This window comes from Periplaneta americana, chromosome 10 (assembly GCF_040183065.1).
Source record: "Periplaneta americana isolate PAMFEO1 chromosome 10, P.americana_PAMFEO1_priV1, whole genome shotgun sequence".
Classification (NCBI taxonomy): Eukaryota; Metazoa; Arthropoda; class Insecta; order Blattodea; family Blattidae; genus Periplaneta; species Periplaneta americana.
This window is the reverse complement of record NC_091126.1, coordinates 50,960,799-50,984,979: the sequence shown is the minus strand read 5'-3', so window position 1 is coordinate 50,984,979 and position 24,181 is coordinate 50,960,799. Positions and strand designations below refer to the sequence as shown.

At 33.0% G+C, this 24,181-nt stretch overlaps 1 protein-coding gene across 44 annotated transcripts in view; it reads left to right on the top strand.

Annotated features, from left to right (window-relative positions):
• bt (projectin protein bent) overlaps window positions 1-24,181 on the top strand; it is a 408,836-nt gene that overhangs the window by 134,041 nt on the left and 250,614 nt on the right. For 25 of the 44 annotated variants that reach the window (XM_069837408.1, XM_069837438.1, XM_069837436.1 and 22 more), the window contains exons 6-18: window positions 3,194-3,347; window positions 5,519-5,722; window positions 11,601-11,902; window positions 12,454-12,677; window positions 14,100-14,411; window positions 14,944-15,034; window positions 15,493-15,665; window positions 16,127-16,315; window positions 18,507-18,586; window positions 19,214-19,380; window positions 19,600-19,622; window positions 20,513-20,614; window positions 21,446-21,511. In XM_069837408.1, coding sequence (XP_069693509.1) covers window positions 3,194-3,347; window positions 5,519-5,722; window positions 11,601-11,902; window positions 12,454-12,677; window positions 14,100-14,411; window positions 14,944-15,034; window positions 15,493-15,665; window positions 16,127-16,315; window positions 18,507-18,586; window positions 19,214-19,380; window positions 19,600-19,622; window positions 20,513-20,614; window positions 21,446-21,511 — 2,087 coding nt within the window. The remainder of the gene's footprint in view (window positions 1-3,193; window positions 3,348-5,518; window positions 5,723-11,600; window positions 11,903-12,453; window positions 12,678-14,099; window positions 14,412-14,943; window positions 15,035-15,492; window positions 15,666-16,126; window positions 16,316-18,506; window positions 18,587-19,213; window positions 19,381-19,599; window positions 19,623-20,512; window positions 20,615-21,445; window positions 21,512-24,181) is intronic. The other 19 variants (XM_069837454.1, XM_069837453.1, XM_069837411.1 and 16 more) reach the window with 4 other exon arrangements.

Here is a 24,181-nt window from a genome sequence, read left to right as displayed (position 1 = left end):
ATCGGGCGGAGTACGTGCTCTGAGGCTGAAATAGGACGTGGAATCGAATTCCCCTTCGGCTGATTTTTTTCGACGCTTTTCTTAACTATAAAGTGGCGCACGAAATGTTATACAATTTAAGTATCTTATTACGACTGTGATAGTGAAGCATTGGAGTTCAAAATGTGCGCGCATATGCAGTAGGCCTATGTACTTCATAGAAATTAACATTACGTAGGTAGCAACATGAGTCAGAATTCGGCGGAAAACGAACGATCGACTGTTGAAGAGGAGGTTAAAATTGTGTTTTTCACGCAAACAAAGAGTGTGCAAGAGACTCGGAGATGTTTCAGTGCTTACTATCGTATATCGTGAGCTCCTTGCAGACAGATAGTCCACGGACTGCCCCAAAACTTCATAGACTACGGACTGCCCCAACAATTCAAAATTAATGATTTTGTATTGCAGAAGAAGCGATCCAATACACTGTGAACAATAAGCACTACATAGCCATGTTGCGAAACAATTTTATTCCCAAACTCTTTACAATAGATCTCCCAATATAGACGCATTGGTTCATTGAAAATGGCACACTGCGAACATTGTTCATGAGCTGTACGAAACATAAGGTGAACACGTAATATCAAATCGGTTTCCAGAACGGCATGACGAAGGCATTATTTGGTCCCTTCCACAGCCCGGATTTTAATCCGTATTACTTCTTTGTGTGGGATTTTCTCAAAGAGAATTTATACTATAGGAAGCCAGAAAATATATTCCAACTGACAGTCCGCATTGTGACGTTGTGCAGTGCGTTCGAAGATTTGTGTCGGCAATTTGTCAACAACGCAGCAATGGTGCGTTTCTCTGGCAGTGATAAGTCAAAACGGTACACGGCATATTGAACACGTTATCCACTAAAGACAATGTTCCATGCAGTTGTTTATTTCTTATAAATTCTGCACCAATATTTTCGTGAATAAATGTGCTACGTCATGCGTCACTGTGTATAGGGCGAATACTGTATCAGGATCAGATATTATCATGACAAATTCTTGGACCCGTCTAGCCAAAATATCATTCAACCATTATCTCACGTAGATATCTACAGTACGTGAGATAACCGTGAACCTGATATAACCGCGACCCTGATACATAGTGGTTAAATATTCGCCTAAAATTAGATTAATAAAATGGCCGAATTTGCAGCTTAAGTTACATAATGATTTGTAGTCCTATTATTATTATTCCGATCATTTTATCATCTAGCATTTCTGAAAATCTAAGGAGGTAGAGTATATCGGTGATAGCCTACTAGTGAACAACAATAATATTACAATATCATGCAACATGTTAGGAATTTGACTTTTTCAGAGTTTCACGAAAGCATTTTTAATTATTATTTTGCCTAGAAATATCTGGAATGGATGTAATTAATGGAGTTGGTACATTACACGAAATTACTATTTTCAGGACACTCTAAAGGTTCCACCAAAGCCACTGTCAACATGTACAGAGACAGTACACGCATTTCAAATTCTCCTTGTACCAAGAATTCAGATCAAAATTAATTTCGAGATTACTATTTATCATCTCTCTTATTTTGAGCATAAGAATACATATGTATCATATTTCACAATTTGTTTTAAAAAACATTTAAATAACTCCAAGACAATTGCGGCATTAGCAGTGATTCAAGCAGTGATTTATTGCATATTTCTCAGTTATTATTGTTTGAAATATACTTTTAATTTTATTCTACCTTATTTAAAATGTACTTATAACATACAGCTTCTTCCTCCTCAAGGAAAATATATGAAGACTTATGCAAATATTTAATTCGGGAAGAAAATAAAAGATTATTTTATAGGCCTACTTCTGTGTTGAAAAATAAGACTATTTCATGTGTACTGTTTCATTGCTAGATGATTTTATATTGCTTCACTCAAAATTGGGTTCAGTGTTGAACCTTAATATTCCTGAAAAAAAAGGAGAATGTTTCAAACGTTCCAAGAACTTGTTCGGAAAGGGTTCTTGGTATGATTTCACACACTCTATTTTCGTTCTGCATTTCCGCACGGTATCTTGAAACAATTAAGACACTGCAGATATTTTCAATTTTAATCCTAAAATTAAAGTTCAGAAATAAATTGGATGGCTGTACACGCGCTTCATGATGAATTTGTGAGATTAACTTAAAATGTAGGTTATATATTTAAGAGTGTTCCAATTTTTCAAACAATTACTATCATATCTATGAAATATTTTACTTATTCTCAAGGTAGACAAAATATATATTATGTTATCAATTATAAACAGTAATTCGGATGCACAGTGCCAACTCACTAACTCCCAATAAGCGTTTCTGTGTTTCTGAAGGAGAAATCATTGTCTTCCAGACGAAGAGACGTAAGTCCAAAAAGTCTATTTTAGAGATATGCCGGTCTTGAATTCTCCCGTATGTGAACTACAAAACTGAGAGTAAAGAACAATTATTATATTTAAGAAATTTGTTACAAAACTTTTATTTCGTGGCATTGAAAGTTACGTATTAGCCTAGATCTTAAATTGTCTAATGTTTGTATACTGATAATAATATATGTCAAATTACATCTGTCGAGTCGTGTGCAGTTAAGGCCTAAGATATTGCCATTTCAGAGTTTTGTACATTGACTGATAATACTTTGTGTATAATAATCACATAGTGTTTAGCTAGTAAAGTAAAACTTGTAATGCTTAGATATTTTAGATCAACTTGCATGTGTGTATCTTTAATCATTGTAGTACGATACTATTTTAACATTGTAATAGACTACTGTTAATGTTATTTGTCTTAAGTAGGAATAATCACTGCATTAATTTGTATGCCTGCTACAGAAATGTCAAAATAGCTATCTTTAGTAAATGTGTGCACAGACAATTAAGTTACTCTGTTGGAACTCTTGGTACAAGGAAGTGACTCCTAATATCTGCCTGCCGTGCTCTTATTAGGTGGTGCTGACTTGACTCATCACACTGCTTTCTACTATCTAATCACACTATTCTCTTTACTCTGCAACATAGCTGGCATCTTGAAACATGCAGACACTTCTACTTCTACCTCAGTACAGCAGTTCTACTCTCGTTTATATTCACATAATGACACTAATCAAATTTTTCACTCCTTCTTTCTGAGCCACCTCTTTCAAAGCAACTCATAAAATAGCCGGTTTAGGTTCCTTTCTCAATATAGGTGATGAGGCTCCAGTGCCTGCCGACGGCATCAAGCCAACATTCACTGAACGACCAGTGATACGTCAGTCAGATGATGGTGGGAAGGTGTCTTTCGAGTGTCGACTTGTTGGTGACCCTAAGCCTACAGTTACATGGTTAGTGTTAAATAATTGCATGTATCTTTAATTTTAGTATCAGTTTCCTATGGTTGGAAATCAAAAGCAAGTTTGTTACAAAATGAAACCATTTGAATGAAAATTTTACTTTCATACAAATGATACTCATATTCCTATTACCGAATATAAATAGAGGAGGCAAGACCTCTCCTGTGACCTTATCACGCACCGTGGCTATTTCACCAGATGAATTTCCGAGTCCGTGGACTCGTCTAATATTAACCAAACCGAAACAAACTTTGTTTCTGGTCTCCCATCCTTTCCCTCTTTCGTAGCTCACACGCCAGGTCTCGCCTCTCGATCTAATACCGGTAGTTAAAATTAAGGATGAAGGGTGATTAATATTTATTTCAAAATATGTTTGGATAAAAAATAAATAATTGAACAAAAATTATTTTTTACATAAGTCTAACTTTATTTCTTATTGGTAATAGCAATAATTAAATCTACCATGATAATACTATTCTAAAATCGACTATCGTATTCAGTTTTAAATTTTATTCAAAATGAAATATTTCAGTTGGTCGTTTTTATAGTTTAGACATACCTTCCAGATATATTGCTGTCATTGCTTCAAAATAAAAAAGTCCGTTTTCATTCGTGATAATTTATTGATAGACACTTTAATTTAAAATGTGTTACGAATTTATACTTGGCCCTAAAATAGCAACTTGCTTTTGTGATATTATGACTTTTTAAGTTTTATTTCATTTGTATTGTTTATCTTTCAGTTTATTGAATGTTTGCATATATAGAATTAATTTGTGCGTTGATTTTCTTTTTATTTTTAAATTATATACCTATAAAAACAGTGTTTCCACAATCATTGTTTAAATTTTCAATTTTTTTTATAAATATTCCATATAAAATATATAAAAGTGATTTATTAACTGATTTATTTAACAAAATTCAAGCATGAAAAGTAGGAAAATACAACTTACAAATGGCTTTTAAGGAACCCTCAGGTTCATTGTCGCCCTCACATAAGCCCGCCATCGGTCCCTATCCTGTGCAAGATTAATCCAGTCTCTATTATCATTTCCCACCTCCCTCAAATCTATTTTAATATTATACTCCCATCTACGTCTCGGCCTCCCCAAAGGTCTTTTTCCCTCAGGTCTCCCAACTAACACTCTATATGCATTTCTGGATTCGCCCATACGTGCTACATGTCCTGCCAATCTCAAACGTCTAGATTTAATGTTCCTAATTATGTCAGGTGAAGAATACAATGCGTGCAGTTCAAATACTATTAAGTAATGTTAACTGATGGTAATTCATATAAGCGTATTGCTCATCTGGTATGTTTAGAGTTTAGAAAAGACGAGAAAATTTATGATAGCAGTGGTAAAATGAAAATAATTAGATATGGATAAAATAATATTTTGCACTATTGAGTTCATTCACCGCTATTGCCTTCATTGATTTAGTGTTTTGAAAAATCAAGTTAACAAAATTTTGAGCTGATGGTTTTACGAAAACTATATATTAATTTGATTTTATTACATACGTCATTCTTAATTGTACAGTATCGGTCAGTAAGAGTTACTAGTAAAAGCAGAAGTACACACCGAGTGAAATTGTAAATAATAATTTAATAATTACTTTCAAGGTCTAAATCATTGTTACATACTTAATATCGATTTCCTTTACGTTTAATTGAATATTGTGGGAATAACAAATTGTATTAAAAACATGTCATACCAGTAAGTAATTATGTATGCGTATAATGTAGCAACTAAATTCAAGTACTTTTTATCAGTATAAGTTACTTCAAATACATTACTTCATGTAACTTTACTTACTTAGAAATGACTTCTGGAGAACCCGAAGGTTCATTACCGCCATTATATAAGCCCTCCGTCGATCCCTATCCTGAGCAAGATTAATCTAGTCCCTTGCATCATATCCCACCTCCTTCAAATCCATTTTAATATTATCCTCCCACCTACGTCTCGGCCTCCCCAAAGGTCTTTTTCCCTCAGGTCTTCCAACTGATGCTCTATACACATTTCTGAATTCACCCATACGTGCTACATCCCCTGCCCATCCCAAACCTCTGGATTTAATGATCCTAAGTATGTTAGGTGAAGAATTCTTTATGTAACTTTATAACTGTAAAAATTATCGATTGTTTTCCACTTTAATAGGTACCACGGGGGAAAAATACTGAAGGAAGGTGGACGGTTTCATATGACCCTGGAACAGGACCAGAAACTGTATTACATGGCGAGGTTAGAAATCAGTTCTGTGGAGAACTCCGACGGCGGTGACTATAAGGCAGTGGCCAAAAACAACATTGGTGAAGGCACAGCCTCTATAAATCTCAACTTCGAAGGCGGCGGCAAGCCAAAGTAAGAGTGATTCAGATTGAATTATTTAAATAAATGTCTGTTGTTTCCTGTAAATTACTCATTATAACTGTAGATTACACGATTACATCGTGATTTTACAATTTTGCTAGAAGTGCCGGTCACGACCTAATCGTGATATAGTTTTCATTTTGCTGTTATTCTCCAGACGGTAAAGACCACTGTTGTGTTGTGCTAAGAGCATAGGGGAAGATTCAGTGGAGCGGTTCACCTGTGTAAATGTACTTCGCATTTTTCACATAATACTGCGCAAATGGGGTCGACACTAAGAGGATTAATAATAATTAAATGAAGTTTTTAACGTAATTACACTTTTTATTTTTTATTTTTTTTTTTCCAAATTTGTGACAATTAGCCATGCCAATGACATTTCGCCCCTACCTTCTCCGTTTAAGACAGTTAAACTATGATGATGAATAATAATAAAAGAGAGATGATAGTGACGCTTAGTTGAGCACCTAAGTAATAATTACAATAGGCCTATTTCGTCTGAAGTCTTCAATTCGGAAACTCCGCTTAATTACGCCACAGTAAATGAATGTATGCATTTATTTTAATGTGAATGAGTTGATATGATGATGATGATAATAATAATAATAATAATAATAATAATAATAATAATGGCTTTATTTGACCTGGCACAGTTAAGGCCGTAGGGCCTTCTGTTACACTTAACTAGGAAATAGACGAAGCAATTTTTTGTTGAATTCAGTATATTAAATTACTCCCAAAATGAGACATAATTTTCGTATCAGAACGATTATCGAGGCAACATTAAATTTGAAGAAATTCTTTAATTTGTAGGCCTACCTGCTTGAAGTTTGGTAAGATTACCCTATTACATTTCAACAATTAAAGAAATGCAAGGTAATTTGCCTCATTTGAGGTGTGGTAGATGAAAATTTCTAGCTGGAAAACTAAATAAATTCTAAAATGGTTAGCATGCCTGACCATAAACGAGCGGCCCAGGTTCAAATCCTGGTTGGGAAAAGTTACCTGGTTGATATTTTTCCGGAGTTTACCTTCAACAATGTGGAGTAAATGCTGGGTAATTTTCGGCGCTGGACCCTGGACATATTTTACTGGCATTATCACTTTCATATCATTCAGATGCTAGATAACCATAGCAGCTGATAAAACGTCGTAAAATAAATCACTAAAAAAATTAAATGAATACGAGCCAGGATAACTTTTGTTGAATTTTTGTATGATCTTACAGAAAACTAGCAGCAAGCTATGATTGTGATTCCTCACAAACATCTAAATATCACATGAAATTGTTGGATGCTCGAAAGAAGAGACTCATTAGGGATTATCTCTCTAGTTAGTGTAACGGCAAAACTATGCCATAAAATATAAAGAAATTGAAATAGTACATTATGCAACGAGCCTATAATGATAGTAATTAAGAATCGAGTATGGATATTTATGAAACTCGCTTGCGCTCGTTTCATAATTTTCATACGAGCTTCTTAATTACCATTATAGGCGAGTTTCATACGACTTTTTATGCTCGACCATATTTCTAACCTGATATTATTAATTTTCTTTGTATCTGACCTTGACCAATGTCCCGTATGTTGTGAGATGTGCGCAGACGGAAAGTATTGATTTTTTCCGAGGAACAGATGTCCACATTGACCTTGCTAGGCCATAAAAACCTACAGAGATAACATTGAAATTAAATTAGACATTGAAAAACGAGATGACAAATTGAATTTATTTGAATATTATTTACAATTAACGCTAATTATTATAGTAACAGAACATAACCTTCTGCGACAGTATTGGATTTCCAGCCTCCGTGACTTTTCGCTAATTCTCTTTCGATTGCATATCCGAGAATAATCGATACTTGCGGTTTTATAACGGTAGAAAGCTGACCTGTCATTGGCTGAACAGTTGTAATCTGAGTCGTCATTGGCTGAAAGACCTGACCTTTAATGAGTAGGTGTACTTTAATGACATGCATTAAAGGTCTGCTACCAGGTGTATAATTACTACATTTCGGCATGGTCGAGCATAAAATAATATTATGCTTCAAACCTTTTAGTATATGCACGATGAATGCCAAATTGTAAAATATGCAATAATACCTTAAATATGCAATTATTATGCTTTTAACAGCCCCGAGGTTCACTCAGCCTCCTATCAAATTGAGTACCGGGTCTTTCCCGGGGATAAATGGCGGTCGGAGAGTGGTGCCGACCACACCACCTAATTCTAATGCAAAGGTCACGGAAAGCATGGGGCTTTAACTCCATGCCCCCAAGTGCCTTCATGGCACGTGAAGGAGCTACTTTTACCTTTAAAATATTTGATGTACGTATGAAGCATGCCAAAATCATCAAATATGCAAAAAAATGCCGTAAATATGCAATTACATACATTATAAAAATTAACATTCAGAAAGAGGCGAACTGAAAAGATATCTACTCCGAAATTCTTTTTGCATACCATATGTAAAAGCAGACAGATTATATTTGCTTATAAATCCGATGCCTATTTATTATATAATGTTTATGCAAACTTACGTTTACCCTTGGGATTTTTGGTACGTAAGATTTTAAAGAAGTATTTATATTTTTATAAACAGTGGCCTTTACATATCGTCCCCTGCAATGCAGAGTATCGCATACCCCACTTTTACCGAAAATGAGTTATGATGGTTAGAATAACTTTCCCAGCACTGCGCATCGACTGTAAAAGTTCCGTGAGCCCCAACAATTTATTTCTCTCTGAAAAGTCGGTTTAAACTTTGTCAATCGTATTCACCACCATGTTGGATAAGTATCGTAACAGTCTCTCCTATAAAGTTAGCAAAATGGCACATATGATACTCCGCCTTGCAGAGGACGATATATGGAATACTCTTGAATTAAAAGTTACTTTACAGAACCACATGAGTTTTCGGGATTCTCTTGTTTCCCCACGTTAGGAATCAAGATAATTCCGTCAAATCTTCATTTCTTTATCATTCCATTGTATTCCCAGAGCACCAGGGGTATGATCTAGGGACGAATATGGTTTCTGCTTGAAATCTGTATACTCCGCGAAACTCAGTGTAGTCAACCGGTGTGGTTTGGGAATACGTCTCGCTCGAGTGTTAGCGCAGTAGATCTTCTAGGTAGCATTGCTGGGTCGTAGTGCCCACTTCACACAACACAATACAATACCATATGCTTGTAGTTCTTACACAAAACCAAAAATATTTTCAGAACGTTTTAAATATTGAATAGTTGCATAAGTTCGTTGCGTTTTTATGTACTTTCATTCTTTTAATAGTACTGTAGTGACACAGCCACCATAGCAACGAGAAACACTACGAATTTACTGTATGCACCAACCCTATACAGTATAAGCAATAGTAATATACATCTTGATTACACAACTTTCAACTTTACAGTGGAGCCTCAATTGTAAGCAGTTGATTTTAGGCAGTTCGAATCTAGGATGGAGCACATCGACCCAGAGTTCAGACACTTTACAGGATTCGCAAGAACAATATTCACTATTTCGGATTCTCATTGTATAATATCGTAATTGTACCAACAGGGAATCGAGGCAATTACGTAATTTAGATCGCAAGAATGTAACAAATAGGTGTAGTTTAAAAGAAATGAATTTATTGCGGTTGAACTTAAACATCTGATAAATAAATGGACGATTATTAAAACAAGGGCAAATTTTTAACTATTGTGACATCTTTTTCATGGATGAACTCTGCACTCTAGAGAATTAAAAATTAATTGTAAATAAAATAAAGTTAATTTTTGATTGTGCCACCGCATAAAATATACTTCCTTTATATATCTCAGTGCATACTGATCCTTTTGAGAGAGCAAAGAAAGAGCATAATCTGTCCATTGTTTATAGTTGGTCTCTTTATTGTTTTTATATTTTCAAGAAATAGTATCAAAATAACTGTTGCCAGTAATACTCCTTTTACACTTCGTTAATGTACTCTCTGGTATGAAGAGTTCTATAACTAAACTTTCCACACTTTAACCTTTCTTCAGTCTCTCTATCACAGCGAACTTAGTTTTCATCGAGTACGAACTTCTTTTTTCTTTTAAGCGTGGTTGCTCTCAATGCAAAACGCCCGACTACTACCAAGAGACAACTGTACACTCACTCCCCACCTCTACTGCCTTATAAGGAAAGGATAAACAAGGCATTTTCCCTCCCTAAAATTGAGGCTCCAGAGTATATCACTTAGGAATAAAAATATGACTTTCCCGTGTGAAGTTGAACTAATGTATTTTTAAACTTACAAAAAAAAAATTATTATGGGGGCAGATAAATTTTTTTTTCACCGCGTTAATAATGTCAAAACAAGTGCTTATACAAATTTTGGCCATTCGACCGTAATTACGAGAGCCGTTAACAGAAAGAAAACACAATTCCATTGGAAAAAATTATTGGAGCAGACACAGCAATTGTTGAGCTATTTTTCAACATATTCCCCACCGGAATTGAGACATTTGTCATATCATGGGATTGACAGAGAGGTGCAGACGGCTGTCAAACGCTGGTTCCGACCCCAGGCGGCTGACTTCTACGACACAAGGCTACAAAAATTGATCCCATGGTATGACAAATGCCTCAATTCCAGTGCGGGGATATGTTGACAAGTAGCGCAACAATTGCTGTATCTGTTTCAATAAATCTTTCCATGCCATTGTGTTTTTTCTGTAAACGGCCCCAGGGAAAATCACTTTCTGGACGGTCTCGTAATTGCGGTAGAGTGGCCGAAATTTGTATAAGCATTTCTTTTGACATTATTAATATGGTAGAAGAAAAAATAACTTTTTTTTTTATCTGCCCCCGTCAGAATGTTTACTTGTTAGTTCAATAGCAATAGTTTCTGTTGTTAGTTGTTTTGAAAGTTTTGTAATAATAGTAAGAAATGAATTTGGGAAAGAAGTTGGATTTTTTGCATTGATATGAAAAAGAAGTACTGGTATCCATTTTACTGCTTCTTTTTAACACATTGGTGAAGTGATGCAGAATTGAACACAGTGCATCGAAAGTGTTAGCCTATGCTTTATGCTCTTTATTTTACCCGAATGACAATATTAGGTATGATGAAAAAGTAATGTTCCATATTATAAAGTTCTACATTGTCTCCTTCAAATATAAAGTAGAGAAGAATAGTCCTTTATATTTCCTTCGGTTTTCTTGTCAAAAACCTCACTGCATTCACAATTGTAGTAGGTATGGAGCATTTTAGTATTCGGCAAGATGTTTTCCTGTTGTTAATATCTATTGCCGTTACTAAAGTTACGAGTCAAGTTATCCGCTGTTACTGCATAAAACGTAGTAGAAACATTTGTATCAAAATGACACTTGTAGTAAGTCATAGTAAAATACAGTTTGTGAGAAACAAGCCATAGTTAAGTGTGTTACACTTGAATTTACAAAGTTTAGTATTAAATGTATATTAGACAAAATTTCCAGACTGATATAAAAGGAAATTCTGCGCCTAGACACCTGCACACCGCAGTGATATGGTTTACAATGGGGAAGATTGTATACTTTGGAGAATGAAACTTAAAAATGTAATGTGAACAAATAAAATATATTTTTGAAATAGACTTAGTGCAGTATAATATTATTGATAATAATATGAAAAAAATTAAAGTCGTGTGTATTCACATGACTGCGTCAGCTAGACTTTATTTTTAAATTTAAACAGACATATTACCTTATTTAAAGAACTTTATTTTTAAATTTAAACAGACATATTACTTTATTTAAAGACAAGATAACTGAACATTGACAATTTCTTGATTCGAGGTAAAATGAGTAATATTTTGACTTTGATACACTTTTATGTTAATTGTATGTGTTTGCATAGAATTCCAGATGGTAAACCACCTCGATTCCCGAAGAAACCGACAATAAAACAGGAGGGCGATATTCTTGTGATGGAATGTATTTTGGAAGCCAATCCTGTACCAGAGATCACATGGTACCAGGGTACGAAGGTCATTTCAGATAGCAACCGTGTCCGTATGTCAAGGAAAGCTACTGGAAAAGATACTTACCTACTCACCTTGGAAATTTCAAACCCTACGAAAGAAGATGGCGGAAACTACAGATGTAATGCCTTCAATAATTTCGGCGAGAGCAACGCCAATATTTCTCTGAATTTCCAAGGTATGCTTATTAGTGATTGGAAGGAACACACTGGTAAATATTCTAGATGATTATAATTTTATATTGTATTTTCTATCGTCATTTTGTATCCCCTGCCCTGTCATCACAAAATAATGTTATGTGTAATATGCTTTGTTCATCTCTTTGCCTTATTGAAAATGTGTCTATGATTTTGGTAAATTCTGTCTAAATGTAGCCCGCCTGGTTTTAAACTGTCCTTCCTCTTCAGCTTGCAGTTGAGCTTTTCCTTCACATCTAATTGGAGGACTGCAGAGAGAACAGCAGCCAAAACCCTTAGCATGACAAAATTCCTTTTATATCCTACAGCCGTAAGTGAAGACTCTTCCATTTGCAACTTTAAAATGAACTTCCTTGTTTCTGTGTTGAGTTTTAATGCTATGTTTTATGTCATATATTTTTTTTTCAGGAAGTGGTGTATTACATGTACATATATGTACCCTATCTATATTCTTCTGATTGAACTACATAAAATATACAGGAAATAATGGTTTAGAATGAAATATCTTGAAAGGACATTTATTTTGTTCCAGGTGGAGATGATGCAGCAGGATTTGCTCCATCATTTATTGAAAAGCCAAGGATTATTCCAAATGAGACAGGAACACTCATTACGATGAGATGCAAATGCAAAGCGAAACCGAAACCTGTGGTTACTTGGTACAGGGGTACCACAGTAGTCAAAGAATCTTCAAAAATTAAAATAAAAACCATTGATAAGGAGGAAGACACTTATGAATTGTTACTAGAGATTAAGGTGAGATTTCGAAAGTAAATTTCGGTAGTGATCAAATGTTATTAGATTTGTCGAACAACTTTATTTACAGAAAACGTAACATTTACATTCAATCCAAATTCATGTAGTGATTGTCATTACTAGCGACAAAGCATGCCACATAAAAGTCTGATTTACAAAATATTGGGGAAATAATTGCAAATATTTTGACACGTGATGCGTAAAATTAATACGAGTTGAAAATTTCTCGCAACTTCTTATTTGGTATAACTCTTCAATATTTATTAGTATATATAACAAGCTAACATGTATTTCGAACAAATAAACAGCATTTAATTGTCTACAAGATTAGGCTACGCGCGAAAAGAGGGCCTTCTAAAGACATTCAATGAGTCAGTTCTGAGTTCGTTTACCCAGAAGCACCTTTTCATCTCGGTCACAAGGAGATATTCTTAGTTTAAATCTGTTATTTGTGATTGATATTTTGTTAATTGTTGTTCCGTAAATTGTCATTGAAAATCGAGTTTTAATTATTTTTTCCGCCTCCAAATTGTATGCCTATTAATCGATCATATCTTCATTGTTGTAATTTTTAATGCAAAAACTGTTAATTAAAATTTTCGTTTCTTATCGAGTATGTAATTAGCTATAGAATACGGTCATCCGGTACTTAAACCAATACGTGAAGATATTTATGGGATTCTTACACTCATGTTCAAGATTTATTGATTTATTTTCTCTGCATGTTAAGACAACACATAATGTTTATATATTTTTTTATTGTTGGATGATTTCCCCTCTCCAACCCATCCCCCCATCATTCTCTTTAAGATTATATACTAATACAAACATTTTTCATAGTTGCTCGACTATTTCGCAGAAATTACGATAATAAAAAAGTACTAGGTATGCTAAAATGCATGTCATTTTTTATTTTCCTCTACTAAAAATACAAAAAAATCCGTTGCGCGACAGCCCATGGAGGGCCAAGACTCACTAGCCTATTGTTGACCTTACGTCCACATGCCTCACCTGAGATGAACAATCATCCAAGTAGTATAAGGATAATGTGTGGTTAGCACGATGCTCCCCGAGACATTATGACTGACTTACGAAACTAGATTCCGCTACTCACTGTAGGTCACGAAATATATCACGATACTGAATGGGCATCGGCCCCCATACACTTGCCGAAATTTCATGAGGAATTTTCTTCCCCTTGAAAAACCAAATCAGCGCTCATTTCATAATCCTAGTCGAAGGCAAGGAACCTTAGAACACGCAGCTAAGACGCGAGCATGTCCTCCATTGCCCAAAAATATTTTCACTAACTTTCCTAACATTCTGTGTATTTGACATTCATAGATGATCTTAAATTTTCTGAACACATTGTTACTTATTCATTTCACGAAAACGCTTTATTGACGCTATCTTAATTTTTAGGACCCAGCGGGACCAGACGGAGGGACCTACAGGTGTAATGTCAAGAACGACTTTGGTGAAAGTAATGCAAACTTGAACCTTAACATAGAAGCCGAGCCCGAACCAGAGGGAGAGGGACCAACGTTTGTGGAGAAACCAAAGATTGTCTCTGAGATGGGCGGAAAACTCGTTATTATGACTTGCAAAGTAAAAGCCAATCCCAAACCTACCATTGTTTGGTACCAAGCTGGAAAAGTAGTGAAGGAATCTTCTAAAATCTCTATGTCAATAGAACAGAGAGAAGATATTTACTCCATCAGGCTGGAACTGAAGGTAAGCTAGTTTATCGACAAGGCCAAATGATTTAAAAATAGAATGGATCGTTTCATTGTATATTATTATATTATAAAAATATGTCCTCCTCTATTGGATTATGATTCATTATTATTAAAGAATTACAAATTGTGATTAGTTTTCCATTAGATTTTTACTAATTCTCTTTGTAATATACTGTTGGTGATAAGTGAGAATATGTAAGTTACAAAATTCTTACAAGTGAACTACGACGAGAAATTAATGTTCTTATGTATGCTGTTATTGCATAGTGAAAGCGAATTATAATTAGAAGTACGGTATGTTAATATAATAGATAACAAGCTATTCCGTCTCCTCGATAATTGCATTACATACAAAACATAGTGCAGCCGTGTATTATTACTCACATTAGCCTATGTATTACGTCCAAATAATTTGATTATTGCATTAATCATTATTAAAATAATTCCAGGATTATCCAAACTGATTAGTTTCATGAAATACTTCTGTGTAACATAAATAGGAATAACACTCTGTTTTCTTTCTTAAGGATCCCGGACAAGAAGATTCAGGATTATATAAGTGTAATATCAAGAATTCACTCGGAGAATTAAATGCGAACCTGACACTCAACATTGAAAGTAAGTGTAGAAATTTACAGCAATTCTTACTTCTTCACGAAGTGTTGTTAAATATGTCTATGATAGAAGAAGTTTAATGCAATATTATATATTTAATATCTAAATATGAATGGACTGCTACTTTTTTTCGATTATGTACTAATTATTTTAATGATAGCCTTTTCTTTATAACAAACCGGTATTACATAGTAAGAGTACAGGAGATTGCTAATACTATTTGAGACATTTTCCTTAGAACAAAATCCGAATACAATGCAACCACTAAATTTAAAATATTCTGTTGTATACATCATGAAAATGTGATTATACTGATTGTTACAATATTTTATTGGATAAAGTTTTAGCTTCGATTTATTCAGAGGCTGTGTATTAAGAAGGAAAAGTGTTGCAGATTTTCATAAAAGCATTACAAGGAATAAGTGAGTTGACATACTTAACACTTAAACCGTTTATTTCAGTTGTACCTGTTATCAAAGAAAGACCAAGAGTAATAAAGATAGTCAAAAAGAAGACTGTCGTTGTGGAATGCAATGTGATCTCGAAGTTCGCACCACAGTGCACATGGTTCAAAGAGAAAACAGCTGTGCGTGAAGATTCACGACACACAGTTCGAGTTGAACAAGTTAAAGAGGTAAGTGTTCTTAATAAATCTAAATATTCAATTATATTACACTTGCTATATCTCGTCCTCTGTGGTCACCATATTTGCTTTAAAATAACCGAGGTGCGCGGGTTAAAATCCTGCTGAATGAGAGAACTCGGCGCAAAATTTGCCTGTCATTTCTCTTTCATGTAAGAATTCAACACTTCTTTAACCTTACTCATCATGCTATCATCGGGATGATGAATTTTTCCTTACAGGTGATACTACCTCGAAAATGGAATTGTACACATTTCCATAATACTCAGAACTGGAAGAGTTTTAAATTTCATATTTAGAGGCGTTAATAACGAAGCAAAATTTGCTATAACTTAATCTTTGAATAATGCTTAAGAATGATTAATATCCAAGATGAACAAGAATATAATGTTAGATATAGTAATGGATTTAATAATGCTCCTCGATGTTATATAATTATTTTTTTGTTGTAGGGAGAATTTGCTGTAAAACTTGAAATCGAATCAGTAACCCAGTCTGACAAGGGCTCATATAAACTTGTTGCCAAGAATGAGAAGGGAGAAGCCACTTCTCAGACTGTAGAAGTTACAGAAATTCCGGAAGAGGAAGAAGAAAAGAAGAAGGGCAACAAACCAGAATTTTCTCAGGGTCTCACATCTGTGGTAAGTAAATTAATGTGATATTTGATGTTATCATAGATGGTTTCGTCATTAAATAAAATACTATCACTAACATCATCTTAAATTTATTAATCTATTGTGTAACATAAATAGAATAGAGTAATCTGCTTTATTACTCATATTACCGAGGAAAAATATTACAACCAATTCACTAAAATATTAATAAGATGCAGTTATCATTCTTGAGCTTGATACAGAAGCAAGTGTCGATACTACCTAACCGGCAGACTCTTACTAGATGACGCTAGAGAGTCCTTCTACATTTATCTAACTATCCATTGTCTTTACTGCACTAAACTAATAACAGACTACTTAACAAACTGTATTATGTACATAGACAACTTAAATATTATTTGAACTTGAAATAAGCGCGAATATTGTCAGGCAGGTGGAGGATTGATCTTTTAATTTTGTCTTGACATACTTTATTTCCTCATCGATATTTACATTTCAATAGTTCTGCAAAAAAAAAAAAAGGAAACGGAAATATTATTGTTAGTGATATCTATTTCATTTTCTTTATCTTCTATGAGAGAAACAAAATAAATTTGAACAGAAACATTTATCTATTAGTATGAGGGGGAAAAACATATGTAATTTTATATCAGGGTTTGAATTTCAACCCTCTAAAATTCCATTAGTTGACAATTATTGCAATAAAATACACAAAGGAATATCGCCATTGAAATATTATATTCGAAAACTTTCCATTTATAATGGATTAGCCAATATTTCTGTTGATTGTTTTAAAAAGAGTTTTGTGTTATTACAAATAACATAATGGATTGGCCAATTTTATTTTCCTCTTGATTAAAAAAAGTTTTCTATATTACTGGTATGAAGAAAGAATATCATTACTTCAAGCATTCTTTGAAATGAATATTTATAATATAATGCAATTTTACGTCTACTTCTTCTTAGTGTTATTCTAAATTTCTCAGAGAAATGTGATTTAATTGGAACAATACTTATTTTTATTGCTTTCACGAGATTATGAAAATTAAAAATTGTGTTCCATTTCGGTATTGTTATGTTGTCTATTGTTACTTGGGTAATACTTAATTTTTTCACAAAGGTTTGTTTGTGTACAGTAGGTTTAAATTGCCTTCATCTTGACCTTTCATATAAAAAATGCCGATTGAAATTAAGATTAGGCCTGAATTTCTACATAATCGTGAAATTAATTTGAATGTCTAACCTCTTCACTACTTCGCAGTAATCGATTAATTAGCCAATAGAGAATATTTATCCATTTGCAGATATGACAAAAATGCATATTTTACGTAGGGGGGTGGGGTAGCGTCGCATTTAAGGTGCTAAGCTGGAAGATCGCGGGTTCGATTCTAGTTGGAGAATCCTTATAGCTGCACTATGGTCCTGGAGTCCCTCAGTTTCTAACAGAATTTAGTGTCGGGGTATTTTCTTTGGGGTAATAGCGCCAAGCACATAAGGTGGACATCTCTACTGCTACTAATTCCAATTGACTACAAAGGTTAGAACCTTAAAAACCTTGAACTTCCACTATCTTCTGGATGTCCATGTATTGTATTGTGAATAACTTTATATATACGTAGCAGAAATAACATCTTACAATAATTTTCATTAATAAAATATATTGTTTTCACTTTTAGTACCAAATATGTCAAGTGTGTAATCTTAGAGATCAGTTTTCTGTTATATAATAATGCAGAGGTCTTTGATAAATAATAAGCAGTTAAATAGAAATAAATTGTAATCCTTCAATTTAGTCATTGCGCTTTGAAGTCTACTGCACTTAAATACATGGAAATTAGCCATGTAGCATTGCGACAGGTTTATAAGAACTCAACGTAATGGCCCTACTATAAATTCTGACATGATTATGAGATAAGTTTCTGAAAGGACATTGCTCAAACCCAGAAACAAAATTTTGACCACCTGAATTTTCCAAGCTCCAGTTATAACATACTGCGCATGCTCAGTAAGCGTTGTAAGTGGCCCAAATTTTGTTTCTGGGTCTGTATATAATATGTAACGTGCAGCGATTATTGATTCTGTAATGATAAAGTAAAGAAAAAATCAACACAAAGTTTCTTACGTTTCTTCTAAAGTGTCTTATTAACGTCAACTTTGATAATAAAATTTAATTTGAAAGAACATTTTTTCACAATGAGTTGTTGTTGTTCAATTGCAGAATGCAGAAGAAGGCAAGAGCGCAGAATTCTTTTGTCAGTTGTCTACTATTGACAAGAAGGCGACTGTCGTGTGGTACAGGTAGGATATTTTTTGATATTTTTTTTAAATAATCCTTTCTGTATAAGAGACATTTTGTTTAAGGGAGAGGAATATACAGTATATATCTTCTCCATCACCGTATATTTGCATTTAATTCAAGTGCATGCGTATAAAATGAGGCATTTTCACTCAATTAGAATTCATGTCTAAGCAATCAGTTCACTGAGCATTTCAGATGTTCGCAAAGTACTCGTAGGTAACATGAGACTAAGTTTGCAGTGTCTTGTGAATAATAATAATAATAATAATAATAATAATAATAATAACAATAACAATAATATATAATATATAATAACATTATTATTACTATTATTATTATTATTATTATTATTATTATTATTATTATTATTATTGACAACCAAATGAACGTGTTTCACTTGCATATTTCAAAGGTCTTTATTTTCTATATTTATTGCATGGATTTTAATTTAAATGATTTAATGAATTGATGGAATTATCACAACGTTCTTTCTGCAATCAGTATTTTAAGTTTTGTATTATTTATTCTCCATTTTAGTTTGTTTATTTGTACAACACTATATAAGTTTAATTCTTCATATAAACTTATGCTATTTGAAACATGCGTATATACGTATTTCTTTCTAGAAATGCACAACTTGTCAGGGAATCTCAGGAAATCAAAACAACTTTCGATGGCAGTTATGCCAGGCTACGCATTTCATCTTGTAAGACGGAATATGCAGGATCTTACAGGGTGGTCGTATCTAATGAATTTGGCAAAGCAGAATCAACAGCAGAATTGAAAGTTGTTGGTAAGTGAGTTACATTATGCCTTATTGTAAGATTATTACATTTAGCGTAATATAACCTATGCTACTGAATTAGGTTTGACTTGTCATTAAGTAATTCTTAAATTATTTACTTCTATAAGAATTTAAGATTTCCTTGATTTCTGATTTGTGTTATTTTTTATTTACTATTCACGAAATTTACCATGTCATCTGATATGGATTCTCTCGTTTTGATTACAGAAAAGAAGAAAGTGGAAGAAAAGGTGAGGTCAATTATTTATTACAGTTATAAGATTATATCCATGCAAAACTGTTTCTCCATCTTTCCTCATTTAATAGCACGTCATGATAAGGAGAATAGTTTTACGTAGTTATTTATATTACTTCCTCAACATAAAAAAGTACCTAATATTGTTTCTGTTTATATCGCAACTGAATTTATACCTACAACATACTCACGTTCAAATATTTTGAAATGTATTTTTAGTAGGTATCTGACGTTTATATACTCTCGGTTCAAAAAGTTTCCGTAATATATATTTTTCTTTTTCTCCAAAATTAATAATGTTATGTTGTGTATTTTTATTTCTGATGTTGGCATCCTTCATGACGTTCACTTCCGTAGAAATTTCATGACCATAGTCATAGTTATTGTTGTGTGACAACTGGCTGTTTTGTGACTTTCGTTCGTTGCATTTCAGAATGAAGGCCGTATGAGTATCAAAGACGACCAGTGCTTTGGTCGACCTTCAGAAAAACGTTTATGCCAGGCATAGAACTGCGTTTTCCATTGCTGCTTCACCATAAGCTTCTTCAATTCTTAATGTATCGTGCAAAAAAACACAAAATTTGATATTTGCACATTGCTCTGTCTCCCACATTCTGAAATGCTACAAACGAATACCACACAAACAACAGCCAGTTGCCACATAACAACAATGAATAAGACTACGATCATGAAACTTCTTCGGAAGTGACGTCACTAATGATGCCAACACCAGAAATAGAAATATATCACATAACATTTTTCATTTCGGCAAAAAAATATATTCCGGAAACTTTTTTAACCGAGTATGTATTAATTTTAAAATCAACGTTGTAGTAAATTACTTGAAAACAGAAGCACTCAAATGTTCATGTATTTTATTTACAGAAGAAAGAAGAAAAGAAAGAGGAGAAGAAGGAGGAAAAGAAAGTAGAAGAGAAGAAAGTGGAAAAGAAGGAAGAGAAGAAAATAGAAGCAGAGCCAGAGAAGGTAAGTTTTATAAATGTTGATTTCTTTCTCCAAGTTCACTTCATTCTTTTACGCTAAATATAGTAATTTTAACGCAGATATATAGGTATAAATAAGTTCATGATGTTACGACTTTTAATCCATATTTATTCGTTGTGTTGGTATGTTACACATTTTTGTTAAAATAAGAGTTGCTAAAATGTTATATCTCAATTAATCTCTTTACATATTGCGTGATGAAAATTAAATATTAATTACTATAATTGTTAATCAAATAAAATTAAATTTTGAAATGCCATATTTTGTTTAAAAAAATTATCACGATAAATGCGATTATAAGAACACTTATAATTTATAATATTGTAATTACAAGAAATATTATTTATCTAAATAATAAAAACCAATATTTCAAATTAAAAATATATTAGTTCAATTTGCCATTATTTCACATTATTCAATATTAGATTTTTATATAAAAGTTTTGCGTTAATGTTTTCTCTTATTCTTATGAGACCAGTATTATAACACATTTCTTAAAATATATAATATATAAACAGTTTACTCTACTTATATGAAATAGAAGCAACTGTAATTATTTCCCTTCATATTTGGTTTCCTTATTCGTTATACATATTTTTATTTTATTTCTTAGACGTAATATTTTAAAATCAGTCACGTAGTAAATATTTGTTCTCAAATGTAATCTGCTAAAGTACTTCAAAATAAGTGAAAGTAGGACATGGAATATATTTTGAACATTAACACACTCTTCCAATATTTTGTAGAAGTACGTTATTTTTGTATATACCTTCAGAGTTACACACTGTACATCTTATTTTTTTGGATCCAAAGGATGAATATGATGAGGATGAGGAGGAGGAGGATGAGGAAAGTGGTGAAGACTGGGACTCTCAGGAGGTACAGACATTTAAACACTTTACACTTCTTTGCAACATTGACACACATGTCATTTTTGTCTAATTTTTATTCTTTTTCAAGTTTTTGATATTGTGATTTTTTATTTGAATCAAATGAATTTTATCTTTTAATAAAATTACATTATCTACATAAAACATTCATACGAACATATAACAAGAGTAATGTCACTTTTCCAGGCTAGATTATTTTGTGGTTAAAGCTTTATGAAAATAACTTTGTATAAAAAAAAGTCTTTTAATTTACAAATGCCATTTAATCCAACATAATCTAACATAATTCACACATACATTTAAGTTGACTATTTCGTTTATATGACGTCATTCCATTTTCGACCAATGAAGTGTAATGAAATTTTGAATTCCAACCAATCACAGTCACACTTTGCGATAATTTTTGCAGCTAGATTTATCGCCATCAATTTATCGCATGGTCGTTCTTTTGTTTAGTCGTTGTCGCCAACTGTTTCCCCGTAAATTGATGATCATGAATACATTAAGATGCAACTATACGGTTAAACTTTTCTTTCAACTTTAAAGCAATGAATACAAGATTGATATTTAATATTAATTAATATATTTACGCAGTGAAGACGACGTTCAAAACGGCGCACCATGTAGACACGAAATCTTCATGCATCTTAATTGAACGTACCTTTTAAACTTGATTCTTTCAATATTCTTCCCAGATTGCACACATACGCGATTGGAATATTGAACTGTGTAGATGCAGCTTTAGTTTCGTTACACACTACAGCGAGAATGCGTTTGTCGATCTACAAAAAATGCTTTCCTGTAGCACGAGTAAGGTCGAAATAAAGCACAGCTGGCATTAATCCTGCTCCCACATGTAACTTAACCTATAGTTGTAGCCTATAAAATTTGTATTTTGTGAATGAAATTAAACAATTAATAGAAAGTCAGATGTTCAAATTTATGTAACATCATCGCATATCAAACCCAAAGACCTTGTATGGTAATATATACAAGGTCTTTGATCAAACTGCCTTCCGTATGGCGTAATAAAATTCGTGTTTTAATTATCTATAAAGAGATGGTTTCACTTGTAGCAACATGTCTCGCTGTGAATATATAAACATTCCTATATAGCTGCCCCATACACAGTTCTTATTTCTCGGTGTAGTGTGTAATGTAACGATGAAGTACTAAATAAAGTGCGAAATTCTACTTCCACATCTACATCTTCATCTCCTAATTCAATGTCCATTGTAGGCTATCTGAAAAAATTACATTCCTTCATTCAGATTTGATAACTGCGTTTTCAACAATTCTTCATTTAATTAATGTATTAATCAGGTTACTGTAGTTATATTATAAGATTTTAAACTATATTATGATTTCAGCAGATAATGAAAATGTATTTATGTTATAATAATAAGAGAAAAGTGCAGTATATGTAATTAACATTATTAAACCTGTATTTCGCTTTTCGCAACTGGCGTTACTGAGTAATAACATCGAATTTCTTTATTGCAGTAATCGATATTCATCTATTTCAACTTCACTATGTCTGAATAGATTAAGTATTCGCAAATATACAATTATTAAAATTTTGTGATCGAATTTTAGGGATATATTATTTACATTTTTATTTTATTCACGAAATAGCCCTAATAAATGTCACTCGAGGTCTGAGATTTCCCAGATAAATCTCAGACCTCTCGTGACATTACTACAGAAAACACTACGAGAACCGAGTCTATTCCAGCAGATCTCTACGTATTGGCTGTGGAATGGAAAGCTACAAGTTTAATACTAGATAGATGTAAAAAATTTTACTTTTGAAAATTAATTTAATAATGACTCTGGCTTATCAAATGTAAATCGAGGGTTATCCGCTTGGGATTAAAATTAGCTGCAGCATAATTATTATTTTCTTTTCTGCATCCTATGATATCTGAGAGTGTGAACAGGAACAGTATTCAAGTTTACGTTTCCGTTTACAAGTTGAACTGTAAACGTTTGTAATGTTTTTAAAATACAGATATGTGCAAATTACAATAATAGAACTGAAATTATGTGGAATTGTGAGAAAAATGACGAAATATCACAATAGGTATATGTATTTATTCATATTCTCAGTTCGAAATGATGCGAAAATCTTGGTCGTTCGTTTTATTTTCGTAATAAAGGCATCGGTAATGCCCTTGACTACGGTACATTTTTTATATCTCAAGTCAAAAACAAGTATTCTATTACCATTTTATCAGAATCGAAAACCCCCAAAAGAAAATGAAAAGGCGTCATTTGGGGGGGAAGGGAAACAATTGCCCCCACCTGAATTTAAGATTTAAAAAGTTAATAATTGTGTAGTAGGTACTACTAAAGAAAAAAAATGTGAACTCTACTTTTAATGTTAAAATACTCCACGTTTATAAACCCTTAACAAATAAAAGACGATCTAGTTAATGATTTTTCCCAAGCGAAACCTAGGCGTGTATCATTTGCTACATTGGTGGTTGTTACCTTTTGTAAATAAAACTACCATTTCCTTTTTTCTTAATTGAAATTAATATTTGTTTATCAATGAAATCTTGTGTTCATTTGTTTACACCTACGTCATATTAACAGCAAGTGCACGCGAACTACGTATCGTACTGTATAAGTAGAATAAGAAAACTACGCCCATGTA